This window comes from Muntiacus reevesi, chromosome 16, assembly GCF_963930625.1.
Source record: "Muntiacus reevesi chromosome 16, mMunRee1.1, whole genome shotgun sequence".
In the NCBI taxonomy this organism is placed as follows: Eukaryota; Metazoa; Chordata; class Mammalia; order Artiodactyla; family Cervidae; genus Muntiacus; species Muntiacus reevesi.
In genome coordinates, this window is record NC_089264.1 from 23453991 (window position 1) to 23474179 (window position 20189).

The window sequence follows — 20189 nt, forward strand, 5'->3', positions numbered from 1 at the left end:
ATCATCTCATATAGATATAAAATTAAAGAAATATTAAAAAATTGTGATGAGAACTCAAGATTTTGTTACTCTCTTAACTTTCATATATAACATTTGTTGTTGTTGTTCAGCTACTTAGTCATGTCCAACTCTTTGTGGCCCCATGGACTGCAGCACGCCAGGCTTCCCTGTCCTTCACCATCTCCCAGAGCTTGCTCAAACTCATGTTCCTTGAGTTAGTGATGCCATTCAACCATCTTGTCCTCTGTCATCCCCTTCTCCTCCTGCCTTCAGTCTTTCCCAGCATCAGGGTCTTTTCTAAAACGTCAGTTCTTCACATCCGATGGCCAAAATATTGGAGCTCCAGTTCCAGCATCAGTCCTTCTAATGAATATTCATACATACAACAGTGAATATATAACATACAACAGTGTTAATTATTAATATGTTTAGCAAGTTGTACATTATATCCCTAGTACTTTTTATCTTCTGATTAGAAGTTTGTGCTTTTGACTCCCTTCATCCAAGCTATACATTAGTAGCTTCATTATAAAGTAGTGAAGAATATAAATCATGTATATGGATCTGGCTCTACGGGACATCGTCTGTGTGGTCAGTCTCCCATTTCCTCATTCCTTTAGTCACCAAGAGAGTCTTAGATTTGGAGTTTTATTTCAGAAAGGCTACAAGACTGACATCAAGTGGGTACATCAGAAATAACAACTAAAGCATAGCCCATGAATCAGATATATCTTCTTTGCTTAAAAGGTAATGTTTCTAACAGAATGGTGTTTAAAGAAGAAAGGAAGCATGCATGCTTTTTCTCAGTTCATAAACTATGTGTTGTGAGATTCAATACCCACTCTAACTGACACTGTCTCCAATACTTTTTAGGTGTTATTTTGCCTGTGGTTATTGCTTTGATTGTAATAACACTTTTAGTCTTTGCTCTGGTGGGATTGTGTCGAATGTGCCGGAAGACAGACCCAGGTAGGTAACCATGTTTTGTTTCATTTTGTTTTCCTAAAAGGAGAATATGCTTGCTCAGCCTAAACTTGAATTTAAACTCTTAGTGAGAGAGAGGAAATTTACTCAGGAACAAAATGCTATATTGGTTGATCACAGAAATAGAGGGAAAGGGCAAGAATCAATTGAGTGCTGGTGAATGTAAGAAATTAACTACTAATGGCAGGTGGGGGGTTTCCTGGTGGCTCAGATGGTAAAAATTCTGCCTGCAATGCCAGAGACCTGGGTTCTATCCCTGGGTTGGGAAGACCCACTGGAGCAGGGAATGGCTACCCGCTCCATTATTCTTGCCTGGAGAATTCCACGGACAGAAGAGTCTGGCAGCCTACAGTTCATGGGGTCACAAAGAGTTGGACACGACTGAGCGACTAACACTTTCACTAATGGCAGATATTATTGAATATGGGCACAGTCTTTTTAATGAAAAAGCCCTAGTTTTGTGAATGGTTGGGGAGTATGGTACTAAAGATGGCATAAAATGACATGCCTTAGCTATAGTGAAGACTTGTTCCATTACCATGTAACAGAATAAAGAGAAATACTGGGATCCACAATTTCCCTTTGGGGTCCATAATTTCAAGAAGAGTACTTTGTGTCTTACTTCCCTCTTGGAAGGCACAGCTTCCTTCCTATGAAGGTGTCTTCCAGGACTGTTGTGTTCTGTTAATTTAATCAGTTCTTCTAGATTGAACACTATTGCCATTTTTAGAGGGATTCTAGTTCCACAATTCTTTGTGATCCTCTTTAATGAAAGTCTTAATGAGAAGTCTTGCCTCTTCCATTTAAAACGACACTGCCTTCTTTTACATCCTGTTTGTTTTCTTCTTTTTGTTGTTTCATCTTCTCCTCCCTGCCTCTTGAATATTTATGGTTCCCCTAATTGCATTTTACTTTAAAGTGTTTTTTAAAATACACTTTTAAACTTAAGGATAGATTTAGGTTTACAGAAAAGTTGTGAAGATAGTTACAGAGAGTTCCCATATACCCTTTATGATTAATATCTTAGATTAGTATGATATAATTGCCACATTTAACCAAAATTGATATATTATTAACTAAAGTCCTCATTTTATTCAAATTACTTTCAATCTTTATTCAGTCTTTTTTCTGTTCTAGGAACTTGAGCACTCTTTTCATTTGATGCTTGTCTAAATCCCCTTTCAGTTCCCAGGAACTCGCCTATGTTTCCTTAAACTTTAATCTGTCTTTTCATTTCAGACACTTTCCTGGTTGTATTAAAATAATGGAGCACCATGTATTCTGTTTTATCCATGTTATTCCTTCTCCTAGAATATCCAGCCCTCTTCTTAACTTTTATAATACACCTAATCTCCATCTTATTCACTAGGATTTACCTTAAAAGCAGATTTAATCTATACTTCTTTTTAACATCACATCTCTTTAAGCAGAGAGGAGTGTTTTGACTCTATAGAATTTAATGATATTATTTATCACACTATAGTGTAGTTACTTCTGCATAAGCCTACTTCTTCTGCAAGTCAAACATCTTATTCTGTTTAGGCTGTTGTAACAAAAATGCTGTTGACTAGATGATTTAAACAAAAAAAATTATTTCTCACAGTTCTGGAGGCTAAGTTCAATCAAGGCACCATCAGATTTGATGTCTAATAAACACACTCTTCCTGGGTTGATACCTGCCTGTGTCTTCACATGGAAGAAGGGACAAGAGAACTCTCTGGGTCTTTTTTACAAGGGCACTAAGCCTTTCCTGAGGACTCTTCCCTCATGACCTAGTCGCTTTCCAAAAGCCCAGCATCCTAATACCATCACACTGAACGTCAAGATTTAACATATGAATGTTACGGGGACACAAACTTTCAGTCCATAGTGTCAGGCAACCCCTCCAAGTCACAAGCTATATATGACTCATGTTGTATTGTGGGTAACATAGAGCAGAGAGAGCCTTATTGAATCTTGTAATTTTTAGTGAAATATAACCTTTCCTTTCCTCACTTTAATTCTAAATAGTTCACTAATAGAACTCCCCCTAAAACTCATATACTGTTAAAAAAGTAAAAATCAGTCATTTTTATAATGTAGATGAGCCATGCTCTTCTTTTTTACCCTGTGGACACTGTGCCCCAGGACACTAATGAATGCTGTTCCTGAGGCCGATCCCTGAACCTGCAGGGTGTGGACAGTTTGGCGCCTGTGCATGACAGTGCGAAGGGAAGCAATGAGATGAAAACAGCAGTGTTCACTTTAGCTCTTGCTGGAAAATAAGAAGAAAACAAATCAATGTCTTTCCCTTTGGGAGTTAAGTGAATAAACTTCTTAATAATGTCTGAAATATGTTTCCTCACTCAGTTTCCAGAGGGGAAGTAGCATTTTTATAAATCAGTTTGATTTCTCTAAGTTCCTAAACCACCAATCAGGAAATCAACCAACCAAGTGGAAAACAGAGAGTGCTGAGTATATAGAATAGGGAAAAAATTTGTGGACTAAATACATTTGTAAAAATACCATGTACTGAAAAACTGCTTTGCATAGGGAGATTTGTAAATAAATTATTTGAAAAGTTGGTGACGATGAAACATACCATTTAGGGAAAAAAACGTGTAAGATTCCTACCGCTATGAAATTGTTCTGAAGACAGGCAATAGTTTATAACCAAGTTGGGCAGTTGGACAATTAGCCAAATCTATTTGATTGTTGTCAGCTTTGTTTTCAACACAGAATTTACAGCATTGTTATCATTAAATTAGCACCATAAAACACCTGCAGTTAATCGCTCTTCAAGTATGTGGGTGAGACTTCATTAAGTTCAGAAAATTCGTAAGCCCACTCTGCTCTCTGGAAGTCAACATGAATCAGAGGTTCTTGTATGAAACTAAGCTTAACTGGATAATTCTGACAGTAGTGTGAACCTTAACCCTATGAAGAATGGCATATATGCATAAAGTAATCTGCTGGTGTGCATCTATCTGCTAGTGAACCCGTATTACAGTCTTCTAAGGAAAAATATGAAAGCAAGCATACAAGAAAACATCTGTTCATCCTGCAACAAGGCTATGAGCATTACAGGTGATATCATAGGTAACAGTTATAGTGGGGATTTTTTAATATTGTTAAAGTATTTAACTGACGGTAGGCAAGGTGAGGTTAGATCTAGTTGGTAAATAGCATATGTTGGAGTATCTTAGCCAAACTGACAGATATAGAAGTAGCCAAAATTTGAGTGGAAATCAAGGTCTTTATAAGACAATAATGGTCAAAGTCAGGAGTATGATAATCAAAGGCATATCCTGATGACCTGAGCTATCTTAGATGTGAAAGGAAATCCAAGAGATAAGAACCAGTATCCATGAAGTAAATCACAGCAAAATCCAGAGGAAAGAGAGGACTTTAAGCAATTCTATTAACTATTTTGACTAATAGGCCATAGATTAATGCAAGTTTTGACCCCACAAGGCTATGGTCTTGTGCAAAATGAATCACTCTGTGTTCGCACTCTAACCAAATGCTTGTGGAACAGCCTGGCAAAGCGGGTGGAAGATTAGTTGCAGTTAGTAACCTCAGTGACATTTTTCAGGGTACTTTTGAGAGGCTGAATCAGTGGGCTTCAGATGTAATTAGAAGCAATATCTGCCTCCTCGTGACTCACAATAGATATGGAGATTTGGGTACCCAGGAAGAGCAACGTACAAAGAAAAGCCAAAAAATCAATTCTCAGTTCTAAAAGGTAATTCAAGACTCTGAGACTGATTCGTTTTCAGTGATATTAAAATAAATGGATACAGTTCTTGATGTTTGTGGAATGTGTGATAATGGATAATATTCCACACTGTGTTATGAAACTATAAGGCTAAAATCAGTCCAGAACTAAGTTCAGTGTATTTGGCCTGGTTGAGACTATACCGTGAATGTATTAGCCTTGACTGAGGAATGAGCGGTAACCATCTCCGAGGAAATGATCAGTGGGACAGGAAATAGGGGGAGAGATTAAAAAGTTAAGAATTGGCTTTAGAAGCATCTTTGCATAGAAAGTGGCGGGAGTCTCAGAGTTTTTGTAGCCAAGCTCTTAGCAATTCTAATAAAAATTTCCTTGTCTCCTAGGCACACAGGAAAATGGAAATGAACAGTAAGTAACTCTGCACCATTTTTTCTTATCTAGAAGCTCTATTGTTTACAGAAGGAAAAGCATTGATCCTCTACTCATACTTCTGTTTTTTAAAGCGTTTGGGTAGAAGGTACAATATCTGGGATTTGGCCATCTATATATCAAGGAACTTTCTCTATTCAAAAGAGAAATTCCAACAACTAAAAGAGAAGATTCCTCTTAAGCTTGGATAAAGCGGTAAAATCAGAAATCAAATGTTGAAAAGGAAGATAGAGGAGTGAATACAACCATGAGGAAAAAATCATAGACAAACATATCTAGATTTTTAAAATAGCTTTCCCATAGAAATTTTCAATATGCTTTTCACAGTTAGGTAAAATCATGCCTGCACCTTGAGAGGGCTCTGAGTGGCTTTACCGTAACAGCAAATGGTTTCCCTGCTTGGTCTTTATTAAAACAAACAAATCAGTCCTTAGCAATCCAGCCAAGTGCTACCATCAAGATGCGGCAAAGAGACACACTATTTTAATGTCAAAACCAAATTCTGTGGTTAAGTTTTCTGTGTTGACCTGTCTTTGTAGCCTGCTTTATTGTGGGTGTTTTTGTATATTCTTTGGGTCGTGAACTTTAAGAATAATGTCCTTATACCACCTGGCCTTCTGAATTTAAAGTAGATGTTCTGGAGATGTCCAAGGAGAGGAACTGGGGTTTGAAACTATTTTAAACTGAGAAGGGGTAGGTGGGAACTCTTGTTGAAATAGACAGTTCAGACACTGCACTGCAGTATACATGACCCCATGAAAATGAATGTCTGCAGAACTCAGACCAGTCTAAAATGTTCGGAAACTCTTCTCTGTCTTCCCCCTCACAATTCAGAAATGAAGGCATGTGTAATATGGAGTCTGAGACAAGTGTTTCATATGACCCATCTTGACGTTTAATTTATCTGATGATCATCACTGTAACAGAATGACAGAGATTTATTGACTTGATTCCAGAAGTGAAAATGCTATAAAAGTTTGTGTCTATATCTGAAGAGACACAAGTTTTGCAATAGAAACACCTAAAAATATATATGCACATGTATCTTTGTCTTTCTGTTTATATAGTGTTTTCTTTCTTTCACAGATATGTAATACTAATTACTGTGGTGTTAACTTAATGTTTTTTGTTTCAAATAGACCTCAGTCCGATAAAGAGAGTGTGAAACTTCTCACTGTTAAGACAATCTCTCATGAGTCTGGTAAGCTCCCAATATGTTGATTAGATGAAAAATGATTATTTCAAAATCTGACTTGAATTTTGTTCACGTTACCACAATAAAAAAACATAGCTTCTTTAGAAATAATTATTAACCCCAAGAAATAAATTCTCCTATGAAGGAAAAGTGAGCCCTAGAGATACCATTTGGGGTAAGATATTAGACTATCTGATTTTAATAGATTGCATGTAGATGTATTCTAAAGAATGAGTGATGACTAGAGGCATTTTCTATCCTGCAGTAGTGGCAAAAAAAAAAATTAAGCATGCCACAGGGTTTTTTAAAAAGTATTGTTGTTGTTTTGTTATATTTTTGGTAACAGTTGTGTATAACCACTTGGAACTTGGATTCATCAATTAAAATGTAAATCATATCTTGTATCATTTCACATCATTTTAATTGAGCTTCTCAGTGAGGACAAAACACAATTTCCTATTTATATAGTTTATATTTCTTTTTCCAGTTTCTTAGGTTTTGATTTTGTTTGGTTTGAAATGTAAAGTTTTTCAACATATAGATATGATCTGTATGAGTTATATTTGTATCAAGAATAATGAAAAATGGAATGCTAGATAGCTTTTAAAAATTAAAAAAAGGCAAATTCCTTTTTTGTACTGAGCAGACCAAATATTTAAAAATCCAGTATTCCAAAACAAATAAAAAGTAATTTTAGTTTTACAAAACAATCTAGGTGGATCTAACAAATATCAAGTTATATCCAAGACACTTAAAATATTCAATCACCCCAACTTTACCTATACAAAGTAGTCCCAGAATACATATGTTATGTTAAAGTGAAAGATATCAGATGATAAACATTGTAAATATATTGCAGATAACAATTTTGTAAAACCAAAGACTAAATATAGTCCCAATTCACGAGCAATATATCAAACACTGGGGTTTGAATTTCAGGTAGAGGATTCAAACTAGAACAAATTACAAGCAAGAACTGAGAAGCAAGGGCACCCGAGATCTGCAGAGACATGGCCAGATCCCTCATGTGAGCCATTTTCTTGAGAGCTTCAGTCTTGTATCTTTCTGTTCTTTATTCCCACACTGTTTTCTTAAAGGTAACCATCTGAATGAGTGAAAGAGTAAAATTCATTCACAGGATAATTGGAAAACACTCACCAGTTTCTCCTAGCTGTTCACCAGCTTTGGACAAGCCTATTCTACTTGGTCAGGAAGGGACAGGCCAGAAGCCTGAATGTGAACTAATCTTGAGTAAGCTCATGGAGGATCTGGAGCATGACCACACCATTTATCAGGAAAAGTTCTCAGAATCTGCCTATATCTTGTAAGCTGTATCACAGTAATTTCATGCACTCTCCTTTATTTCCTGGGGAATTTAACCAAATGCTCAGTGGCTTCTGGGGCTCTCCAAGCTCTGAGCTAGAAGCCTCTGGAAGGAAGCCCATGGCTGTTCTGGGGATGAGGGGGCTGGGATCAGGACCACCTGCTCTACCAGGGAAATGATAATTGACACCAGAATCAAGACTTTTGGGAGGGGAAATTGCCAGAGAACCTTGTGTTTCTTGCTTGCAAATTTTCTGATTCTTCTTTAAAGCCCAAGGATATTTCTGTATAAGCTGATATTGCTTATATAGTAACTGCAATAATAAGTGGGTAAACCATGATGGGATGGTTCAGAAGGCCCTTAACTCTCCAAACTTCCTTTTCTTCAGAAGTAGCTTTTCTGGTCATAGGTCTAAGGGGGAAATATTACTATGGAAATAAAAAGGTCTAGTCTCTGGTACTTTTATTTCTGCCAAGCTTCTCAAAGGTCAACCTAACTGATTATAGAAAATATTTGGTAATAGAGCTAAAGTGAAACTGGTGACTCAGTTGATTTTCAATAATCTAGATCAGATAATCTAAAATATACTGCTCTCCAAATGCTCTTTGGACTACCACAGTTTTATTAAACTTGATTAAAGTCTCTCCACCATTAACAGGACTTGATGTCTTCTGAAACATCTGAAAACAAATCTCTTTCCATCTCTTCCCATCTTTTGAGACTTATTTGAATATGCTTTCTTTATAAAATTATTCTCACCACACTCAAGGGAAGTTACAGTATCATAATTATTTTTACTTAAATATCCCTTCCCTAATAGTTACATCTTTCTTAAAATATAACTAAAGTCTGAAATAATTTTAAAAATAAAGTCTAAATTTCTACTATCTCATATATAAAAATTTTTAAATAGTTAAAAAATAGAGAAAAGAATTTGATAGACCAAATATGTGACTACCCACCACTCAGAATTTATGGTTGTTACATTTCATGGTATTTGCTACATGGCCTAAGAAATGTACCAACAAGCATACATTAATTAACGCACCAAGGTTAGTAACATGAAATTTGAGCTTCAGTGGTCTTAAGAATTAATTGGATTAGTCAATAGGTCAATTTATAAGCTCCAGTCTTGTATCTCAAAATAAATTTTGCCATTTTAGGGGTCAATAAATCATGTTTCCAAGAAAACAGAGCTCTGTAGCAACCCACCTTCAGAGAAATTGCCAGTGGATGCTAAACTTCCTGGGTTTCTATAAGCCTCTATGCTTAACGGTTATTGTTCAGAATGTTTTCTCTGAATAAAGCAGTTCCTTGACCCCAATTTTCCTCCTCTGATTGTCTTGATATTTATCTGTCCATATTTTCTGATTCCTCTAAGTCTGATCTTTCTCAAGCAGATGTTTTTGTTGAAAATATAGTCCATAAATGTTTAAAGTTTGATTATTTCAATTGGGAGCTTTCTTTATTGTAAAAGAAAAAGCCTGAGTACACATGAAAATGTGCTTTCAGAAAAAAAAAAACAAAAAAACAAGCACCAAACATAGCAGATCATAAGTCCTTTATAAGAACATACAAGATACCTCTCAGATTTAATTAAAAATCTTGCCAAATTAAACATCATCATGATTTATTGCAAAATATACATGTGACATGAGGCATTTTAAACATGATTCCTACTTACACCATGTGTCATAAAGTTAATATAGGGTATCTCATTTTTAACATGTGAGGTTATAAAAATATGAACAAAATTACCTAAATTAAGGAATACATGATTCCACAAAAGAAAGAAAACAGTAATGCTGAATTTAACTTCAAAGTATTACTTGATTTTGAACCTTTTGAATGGAGAAAAAGCAGATCTGAATTTATTGTAATTTTCCTTTTCTTAGAAAACTATAATAAATTTGTATTACCTTATATTAAGTTCCAACATTTTATCATGTCTACAAGGCCTTCCATGATGTGCCAGACTTCTCTTGCTCGATTTTTGAACCACTTAGTATTAATAACAGAAACTCTTCAGGTGTCACTCACCTCCTATCCACTGTCCTCCTCACTGAACTAAGGAGGAGACAGCACCTTGGTCTTCTTTGTGATTCCTACCTTCCCCTCCTACCCATTGTGGTAATTACACATTATTCATTTATTGTTAGTATATTAGCACTAGTTAGTATGTTATGGTACTTACTCATTAAATATACACTTTTCTGTTTATTTTTACAAATAAAAGTTCATTTATAAGTAGAAATGAACAAAATTATAAAGATGAGCAAAAGATTCATAGATATATAAAGCCATACAGAGATGCAAAATCTATCTTTTTAGCCCTTCAATTTTGACTCAGTCTCTGATGAAGGTGAAAGAGGAGAGTGAAAAAGCTGGCTTAAAACTCAACACTCAGAAAAAGAAGATAATGACATCCAGTCCTATCACTTCATGGTGAATAGATGAGGAAAGAGTGGAAACAGTGTCAGATTTAATTTTCTTGGACTCCAAAATCAATGTGGACGGTGACTGCAGCCATGAAATTAAAAAGACACTTGCTCCTTGGAAGAAAAGCTATGACAAACCTAGACAGTGTATTAAAAAGCAGAGACAGCACTTTGCCGATAAAGGTCTGTGTAAGTCAAAGCCGTGGTTTTTCTAGTAATCATGTTTGGATGTGGGAACTGGACTATAAAGAAGGCTGAGCACCGAAGAATTTATTCTTTCAAACTGTGGTGCCGGAGAAGACTAGCACCCTCTTGGACCCTCTTGAGGGTCTCTTGGAGAGCAAGGAGATCAAACCAGTCAATTCTAAAGGAAATCAACCCTGAATATTCCTTGGAAGGACTGATGCTGAAGCTGAGGCTCCAGTATTTTGGCCACCTGGTGTGAAGAGCCAGCTCATTGGAAAAGGCCCTGATACTAGGAACGACTGAGGGCAGGAGGAGAAGAGGGCAACAGAGGATGAGATGGTTGGTTGGCATCACTGACTCTATGGACCTGAGCTTTAACAAACTCTGGGAGATAGTGAAGGACAGGGAAGCCTGGCGTGTTGTAGTTCATGGGAGTGCAATGAGTCAGACACGATTTAGGGACTGAACAACTGCCTTTGCACTGAGGCTTCCTTGCCTGTCCCAGATGTACATGATCTTTCCACTAACTGTTGATTTGGCAAGTCAGCATGCACTACTGCCTTGGAATATTTCTTAATGGCTTAAATTGCCATTCTAATTTGACCTCAATATGTATAATGGAGAATGGAGAAAATAGAGAACAGAAAAAATTAAAAATTACTTATAAGAGACAACCTGGCATCAATACTGGCATTTCCTTCCAGTTGTGTTTTTCCAGGTATAATTATATTTTGTTTGCTTTTACCATATATGTCATTATTATAAGTATTACTAGAATCATATAATTATTAATCTCTCCACACTTTTTCTTCCCAGCTAGACAGACTGTGTCTAGTTATTAAGGGAGATATTAACAATTGTAGTAATTTTCATATGAGTTGTTTATGTGACTTCTGGTGGATGGTAGGGGTTCAATAAATGTTTCTTTTGTTTACTTCTTATTCCTGTACTTTATAGCCGTGGATTCCAGGAGGTGCTGTGCGTTTTGTAAAATACGCAATAGTGAGCAAAGGGTTGTGCTGGGCCGGGAGCTATGAGGGCTATTGCTCAGAGCCACACATTTCTTTTTTTTTTTTTTTAATTTTATTTTATTAGTTGGAGGCCACATTTCTTGAAACACAAAGTTTAAGGAGCTCTTGAAGGATAGTCCCAGGTTTGTTCTTCTTAGCTCTCTGGTACTATTATCCCCGTGACAGTGCAGGTAAGAGATGACGTCAATTGAGTCCTCAGAAGATGGTCCTACCTGGCAGATAAAAGCTGGAGCAAAGCAATGACATTTATTCTCAGAGCTGGAGACCTTGACCCATATTGCTTTTATAAAGCATGACTAATGTTGATACTTGAATCTACATGAAAGACACAGGTAATGTGAAAGGCTTTGACCACAGATCCAAGAGCGCATGAAAATGCTCATGGTCTTTCAGCTTCGCATCATCATAAGTTAATATTTATCTTTATATTGGATGATGGAAAAACGCTGTTATTTTGAGTAATGTTCCCTGTGCTGCTTTGTATGTCATCAAAGGATTCATGTTGGCCTATAAATTCATTTTCACAAAACTCTCACTGAATTATTTAAACAGAGGAACCTTGAATGTTTTTCCGATAAAATGGCACTTTAAATATATGACATAGTTTTGTTTAGGCAGAGCCAGCTCATGGACCAAGCAAAATTCAATAACTCATTCTCTTGGGTGCCTCTCTTGCTATCATCTCCCAGTTCACACCATCTACCCGCAGGGAGCGAGTTAGCATCACTCCTTTAGGGTAAAAATAAACAATGGCCAAAAAAGCTCATAAATCTTGACCAAGGATTTCCAGGCAATAAATACCAAGAGGTAAATTGTGGCTCTGATGAAATTCTTGAGGGGAAATTGGACTTTCCTTGAAAAAAAAAAAAAAGCTGAGAAACTTTTATTTTCATCCTTATTCACTCTCTGAGCAAAACATATCTTCTGTTTTTAGGGGAGCACTCTGCACAAGGAAAAACCAAGAACTGACAGCTTGATGAATTCTCTCCACACCTGGGCAATAAATATGTAAGTTTCCTAATTTCATTCACTGAGATACTCATTAATATCTGTTTTGTTAGCCTGCTGCAGCTCAGATTATTTTTATACTTTTATAACCTGAAATGTTAATGGCTTGTGTCAGTGAAACCATCATTTTCTATTTGTCTAAAAACAAACACGAAGAACACTTGCCAGAGAAATAAATGTCTTGGGGGCTGTAGAAGATTTCTTCCAGTTGTGCTGCCTGCTTCAGGGACAATGCAGTTCATTCTTTCTGCCTTTTGTTAGTGTTCCCTCATAGATGCTATTTGCCTCTGCCTGGGTCAGCATATGCATACTTCCAGTGGCGGGTAGACAGGGTTCTGTTGCTGAGGAAGGATTGCAGGACCCCAGATAACTGTGCTTACAAATTTGCGATTTATCGTGAAAAAAAAAAATTGACACATCAGCTACCTAAAGGTAAAGATACACATCACAGTCAAAGGTTGGCTCAGGGCAAGGGGTCCAGAGATGCCAGATGGGAGATTCAACTGTGCTTCCTCTGTAGGGACCACACCCATGTGTACTTTCTCTTTGGGACCAGAAATGATGGATGTGCCCCCAAAGCACCTCAAACAAGGTGATCCAAAACATGCTCTCAGCTGGGCTTCCTTATACTTGGGTATTCAGGAAGGCACGTTCTTGCTAAATAGCTGGATGAGTGACAGAGCCTTCCAGGTGTCTCAAGGAGACCAGTGCAAAGTGTTCACCCGCATTACACTAATTGTTAATCAATGAATAATTGAAAGCTCTCAAACCTCTGGTTATGAGCAACAGTCATTCTGTGTGACCCATGCTTTGGCCAGGAGCCCATGCAATGCAAGTATATGTCTCATTGCAGTAAAACAACTCAGTCCCATTTCAGGCCTGCTGGAGTTGACCTTTCTGGCTTAGGGTGGGATTGTCTTTTGCTGTTCTAGAATTGCATAAGAAAATTTTCTTCTGACTTTAGTTTTCACAAGAAACATTAAGTACGTGCCCTCACAGTGTCTTATAATTTTTAGAATCTGCAGAAAAATTTACTTTTTGGTAACTAATAGTGAAAAAAGCAAAAGAACAAATAAGCATATGCCCTGAATTGGCCTGACCACAATGGTAGTCACTCTGGGTAGCGTCCAGGGGAGAGGGGGATATCACTGTTACATCCACTACCTACGTCTACTTCCTAGCACAAGTTCAATGCTGTTATGGATACTCAGCCAGTGTTTATTGAGTAAATGATACTTCTTTGGCTAGGAGCAGGAGACATACTCAAAGGAGTATCATCCAGACATATGCATCAGGGTCAGAATTTCATGCTTCTGTAGTCAGCCAAAGGTAGGTTAGGATGAGAGAGGACGCTCTTTCAGATGCAAGATTCGAGAAGCTGAGAAGTTAAAAATTCACGGAGACATGTGTTCAAGCCCTCACTAGTACATGGAAAGCTTCCTCCCATACCAGCTATGGTTCCTTTGCAATCCTATGCCTATTGAAACACAATGCCTTCCAGATTATTAACATGCTCAAATCTTGGTAACTAATTGTTCACTTTGGAGGAAGATGAAGTGTTCAGTTGGAAAGAAAAAAAAAAAGTCTCTGTATAGGGGGCAGCCTCAACAGTCTCTGTACAGAAAATAAGGACAAGTGCTGATCCAAACAAGCTCAGCAAAATGAATTATCACCCAATTCCTGTTCCTTTCCACTTTTGTACTTTAAAAATTATTGCTAAAAATATTCTTAGCCTCTAATCTCTTGTCTTTGGATTTGCAGAGGTAAATAATTTCTCTTGCCTTTCTGATTAATTGTGGAATTACATAACAATGTTCTGATGAGTAAAGATGAAAGTAATGAGAAGAAACATGCTTGACCTTGGTCAATTCTATTGTCTATTTGTCTTACCCTTTTTCATTTTATTTCTCTTGAATGGTTGAACTTTAAATGTGGTAACCAATAATTGCTTTCTAAGGTATCAACTACAAATCAAATATCCGCTCAGAAATTCAAGATAAACAGAATACATTTGTGGCTCTGAGGTAAAGAATCCGCCTGCAGTGCAGGAGACACAGGAGGCGTGGGTTTGATCCCTGGGTTGGGAAGATCCCCTGGAGAAGGGAATAACAATCCACTCGAGTATTCTAGCCTGCAGAATCCTATGGACAGAGGAGCCTGTGTGTCACGGACATGCTTCAGTCATGTCCGGGTCTTTGATACCCCCATGGACTGTAGCCCACTAGGCTCCCCTTTCCATGGAGTTCACCAGACAAGAACACTGGAGTGGGTTGCCCCACCCTCCTTTAGAGGATCTTCCCAACCCAGGGATCGAACACATATCTCCTGCAGCTGTTGCATTGCTGGTGGATTCTTTACCACTGAGCCACCAGGGAAGCCTGGGCCACAGTCCATAGGGTCACAAATAGTCAGACACAACTGAACTGACTTAGCACACACATTTGAACTAGAAGTTGAAAAAAGAAGCTGAGAAGTCTTTGGATCTGCAGGTTAACAGCGAACACTTATCTGGAAACATTAACTCCTGTTAAAAATGTTCATCTCAGTATAAATTTCTAGATGTATTTAATGCCTGCTGCTTCATATAATGATCATCTATTTAGTGCAGAGTACTATATTTAATGGAATTCCATAATACCTTTCATCTATGATCATTGCCTTCTCTGTGAAGTTTGTCTAGTGAGAACATGAAATCACACACAAGAAATAAGAAAATAATTAAGAGAAAAAGATTTAAAACTACATAGCATGATTGATATACTTCATCACTTCAGTCTAGTTCTAAAATCTGAGACCTTCATGTCAACAAGAGGAAGGTCAGTAAGAGTTTCAAAAAATATCCTTTCTTTGTGTATTTATTACTACATTTAGGAACCATAATTTTTCAGAATAAGAAAATGATTATTTTAGTTTAAATTTTCCCTGTATAATTTACTTTGCTCACAGATATTAGCTGATACCACCCTTAAAATGGCTATTAGTGCAAAAACAAACTTTTGTTAAATTTCTAATTTTAGAAATGTATTAGCTGTATGTATTTCTATACATATTTGTGCTCTTTTATAGTGCAAATATGCTTTGTTATCTTCTTCTTAGATTTATTTTCTCATGATTAATTAGTAGTGACAAGGGTGACATAGCTAAAGGAATTGATTTGCTGTTATATAGAACTTCTACTTAGGTCAGAATTTCTATGCAAAAATGCAGAGCAGGAAAGCACATCTTTTTTCTTATTGATGCCAACAAATATTCTGAAAAAAAAACTGGTTAATAATGAGTGTGAAGGATCATTAGCTAATATTACTTATGAAAGTGAAAGTTGCTCAGTCGTGTCCGACTCTTTGTGACCCCATGGACTATACAGTCCATGGAATTCTCCAGGCCAGAATACTGGAGAGGGTAGCCTTTCCCGTCTCCAGGGAATCTTCCCAACCCAGGGATTGAACCCAGATCTCCCACATCGGAGACGGATTCTTTACCAGCTGAGCCACAATTGAAGCCCGAGAATACTGGAGTGGGTAGCCTATACCTTCTCCAGTGGATCTTCCTGACCCAGGAATTGCACCGGGGTCTCCTGCATTGCAGGCAGATTCTTTACCAACTGAGCTATAATGTTATCTATACGTTGCTGTTAGTTGCTCAGTCGTGTCTGATTCTGCAACTCCATGAACTATAGCCCACTAGGCTCTTCTGTCCATGGAATTCTCCAGGGAAGAACACTGGAGTGGGTAAGCCATTCCCTTCTCCAGGGGATCTTCCTGACCAGGGATCGAACCTGGGTCTCTGACAATGCAGACAGATTTTTTACCATCTGAGCCACCAGGGAAGGCCATATCTATATGGGGGAAATGTATAAAGAACTTAATGTAAAAGAAAGACAGTAGAGGAAAATTTAGTTAGGTTTTATTATGTGTCTGATTAAGAATTTTCAAACCATGAAACAATATAAGAAAATTCAATTTCCAAGACAGAAATTTCTACTACATCATGACTTAATTTTCAAACATAAAAGAGTATCATAAAGAAGACTATACTTTGGAAAACATTTGCCATAAATATGAGACCAATTAATTAATATTCTAAATACCCAAAGACATTTACACAAATTGGAAAATTTTTAAATGAGCCAAGGCCATGAACAGGCAATTCATAGAGGAGGAAATAGAAATGGTAATATAAAACTATAACCTTCAATTTACTTGAGCTTTCTTTTTCCAGTATTTAAAAATCATACTGGTGAAACAGATAATTTCATATGCTGCATTTGACAGCCTAAATTGGATAAATTGGATTAATCTTTCTGAAGAACAGTTTGGTAATTTTAGCTAAGAGACTTAAAATATTCACATTTATCACCTAGTAACTTCACTTTAGGAAATTTTCATAAGGAAATTACTGAAACATTATTAAAAATTAGCATACAGAGAACAGTAGCAAACATTTAGAAACAGCATGTCTAATAGTATGGAAATTTCAAATAAATTATTTTTCATCTTATTGATGACATTACACAGCTAACAAAAGCAAACAACTCTCAAGACAATTTTTTAATTGCACATAAACATGTCTTTTGAACTGTGGTGTTGGGGGACTCTTGAGAATCCCTTGGACATCAAGGAGATCCAACCAGTCCATCCTAAAGGAAATCAGTCCTGAATATTCATTGGAAGGACTGATGCTGAAGCTGAAACTCCAATACTTTGGCCTCTTGATTCAAAGAACTGACTCTTTTGAAAAGACCCTGATCCTGGGAAAGATTGAAGGCAGGAGGAGAAGGGGATGACAGAGGATGAGATGGTTGGATGGCATCACCGACTCAGTGGACATGAGTAAACTCTGGGAGTTGGTGATGGACAGGGAAGCCTGACATGCTGCAGTCCATGGGGTTGCAAAGAGTCGGACAGAACTGAGTGACTGAAATAAGCTGAACTAAAACAAACTGAAACATGTCCAAGATATAGGGCACCCCAGATGGCTCAGTGGTAAAGAATCTGCCTGCCAATGCTAGAGACACAGGTTCAATCTCTGGGTTGGAAAGATCTCCTGGAGAAGGAAATGACAAATCACTCTGGTATTCTTGTCTGGGAAATCCCATAGACAGAGAAGCCTGGCAGGGCTACAGTCCATGAGGTCATAAAAGAGTCGGACACTACCGAGTGACTAAACAACAGTGTCCAAGATAAATCTTAAATGAGGGGGAAAAGATTTTAGACTTGAACTGCTGCTGCTACTAAGTTGCTTCAGTCGTGTCTGACTCTGTGCGACCCCATAGACGGCAGCCCACCAGGCTCCCCCATCCCTGGGATTCTCCAGGCAAGAACACTGGAGTGGGTTGCCATTTCCTTCTCCAGTGCATGAAAGTGAAAAGTGAAAGTGAAGTCGCTCAGTCGTGTCCAACTCTTTGCGACCCCATGGACTGCAGCCTACCAGGCTCCTCCGTCCATGAGATTTTCCAGGCAAGAGTACTGGAGTGGGCTGCCATTGCCTTCTCCTAGAACTGAGCAGAAGTCCTTTTAATTGCTCTGAGACCAGTCCTATCTGTAGAAGGCAGGGGACTGGCTGCCACCTGGTCACTCCCTCGCTGGTAGTTCTCGTGTCCATTCTGTTGTGAGTCACCTGCCCATTTAAGATATGAGGGGAATTTCAGACCAATAAAGAACCAAGAATAAGCAAGACCAGTAACTTGTATAAAAATCTTATCCCACAGATCCTCAACAAAGTGGAATATTACCCATTTCTACTTTTCCCCCAGATATAATTCACTGTACTTCTGTAATTTTCTAAATGATACCCTTGATAATCTAAAAGCATCTTCATGAACTTCCAGAAGAGCTTAATATGCTTTTCAATTATTTTTCTTACATTTAAAATGAATGATGAGGGCTAAAAAGAAAACATCACAAGTAAAAAGAGATTTATATTCCAATCCTAGTCTATAGCCCTGAACGAATTTCTTCACAATGCTTTACACTGTGTTCAACATCTATAAAACCAGGACAGAACCACTGTGCTCCTTTGTTTATGGTTAAAGAATCTAATATGATACTTTATTAGTAAAGCAATAATTAATTTTTTAAAGAATCACAAATGTACAATATTTAGGGTTATGAAAGATTCCATGATCATAAAGTTCTGTATTATCATTGAAGCTGGCACATTGAATTTTAGAGGGATTATAATGCTGGAAAGAAAGTGTATGCTGATATTGTATACACATTCAAACTGAAACATCAACTAATGAATAAAATCATTAATGAAGCAAGCAAAATCTGTTTCTTGAGGAAGACTGTCAATGTGGAATACACTCTGATGAGAACCCCACTTTGTTCCTATTGTTGATTTCTTATCTTTATGGAGAAAAATTATCAGTACCATATTAATCCTGACCGTTATCCTACTCACACAAATCAAAATGTTTACCTAGCTGAGTTATGTTGCAAACACTTAGCTTCACTTGGAAGCTCATCTACAGAGGATTATGGTTCAGTTGAAGACAAAGTGACAGAAATATTACTCTGCTAAGTACTAGACCAGATATTAAGAGGAACATGACATGGTTGCTGCCCTGAAGGAGCTTAGACTAGTGACGAGATATACAAATAAGATCATTGTAGCAGAATATGGTAAATAAGATAGATGGTAAAGAATCTGCCCTCAGTGTGAGAGAACAGGGTTCAATCCCTGGATCAGGACGATACCCCAGAGAAGGGAATGGCAACCCACTCCAGTATTCTTGCCTGGAGAATCCCATGAATGGAGGAGTCTGGTAGGCTATAGTCCATAGGGTCGCAAAGAGTCAGACATGGCTGAGTGACTTTCACTTTATGTAAAGATAGCCATAGTACTTTGAAGTTTAATGATAAATTTCTTAGAGAATTTAGTATTTAAGTTGAGACTTACAGGATAAAAAAAAAATGTAACCTAGATTTTTCTAGACACAGGGAACATCATGTATAAATGCAAAGAATTGTGAAGCTGCATGGGGTATGGAAAATTTTATAGAAAACTGTTTACCCTAGAGCTGTTCTTTATGTATGTGCTGCAGGGCCAGTGAACCGTTGATTCTGTTCCACAATGAGATTAAGTACAGACTCTGAGTGTAAGCATTTAAAATTGTTATAGCGATCTGATATTGCTTCAACATTTTACTCATGTGATTTTATTTTGAAAAATACCAGTTTGCAACTGATTAGAAATGTTTGAAAAAGCCAACCTGGTCCACAGATAATGTGGGAAGCACAGTTCTAGAAGATAGAGCTCAGTGCCAGCAGGGCTGATAAGTGAGGCTGGTAACTCACTCGTGTTCCTGCCTGGAGAATCCCAGGGCTTCCGTCTATGGGGTCGCACAGAGTCGGACATGACTGAAGCAACTTAGCAGCAGCAGCAGCACAGTCATTTCCACAGACTAAGGCTTGACATGGACCCTCTGTCCACTCTCTGCTTTTCAAAGCGTCCCCCAAACCATGGCAACTAATGGCCATCTTCCTCCTAGGCAAGGCAGCAGTGCACTGGTTCCCACCAAAGGCCCTGCCTCCATCAACCATGCCACGAGAGAGTAAAATGCAGGTCTCCACCCTGGTTCACCTGCCCACCCACACCCCCACCTTGTCATTCTCCTCCCAGATTCCAGCAAACCACCAGCACTGCCGCCAGCAGCATGATGGCACCAAAGCCCTTCCATGTGGGGGCTGGGTGCCCTTTTCCCAATTAAAGCACAGAAACTTCAGACTCCTGCTCCTTCTCAGACCAACACAGAAAGTTGCTTCTGTACTGCAAATGGGAAAACCCAAAGTTATTAAAGCCCTGACTGTCCTTCCTGTGAAGGAGAGGTGGAGAGTGCCCCTTCGTTCTTCTCCCTGATAAGTACACAGCAGCAAAG

The 20189-nt window shown here is 37.9% G+C and overlaps 1 protein-coding gene across 3 annotated transcripts in view; it reads left to right on the forward strand.

Moving 5' to 3' along the window:
- EMCN (endomucin) overlaps positions 1–20189 on the forward strand; it is a 118549-nt gene that overhangs the window by 87162 nt on the left and 11198 nt on the right. For all 3 annotated transcript variants that reach the window (XM_065907278.1, XM_065907279.1, XM_065907277.1), the window contains 4 exons: positions 874–969; positions 5083–5107; positions 6268–6329; positions 12237–12310. In XM_065907278.1, the coding sequence (XP_065763350.1) occupies positions 874–969; positions 5083–5107; positions 6268–6329; positions 12237–12271 (218 nt within the window). In that variant the 3' untranslated portion in view covers positions 12272–12310. The remainder of the gene's footprint in view (positions 1–873; positions 970–5082; positions 5108–6267; positions 6330–12236; positions 12311–20189) is intronic.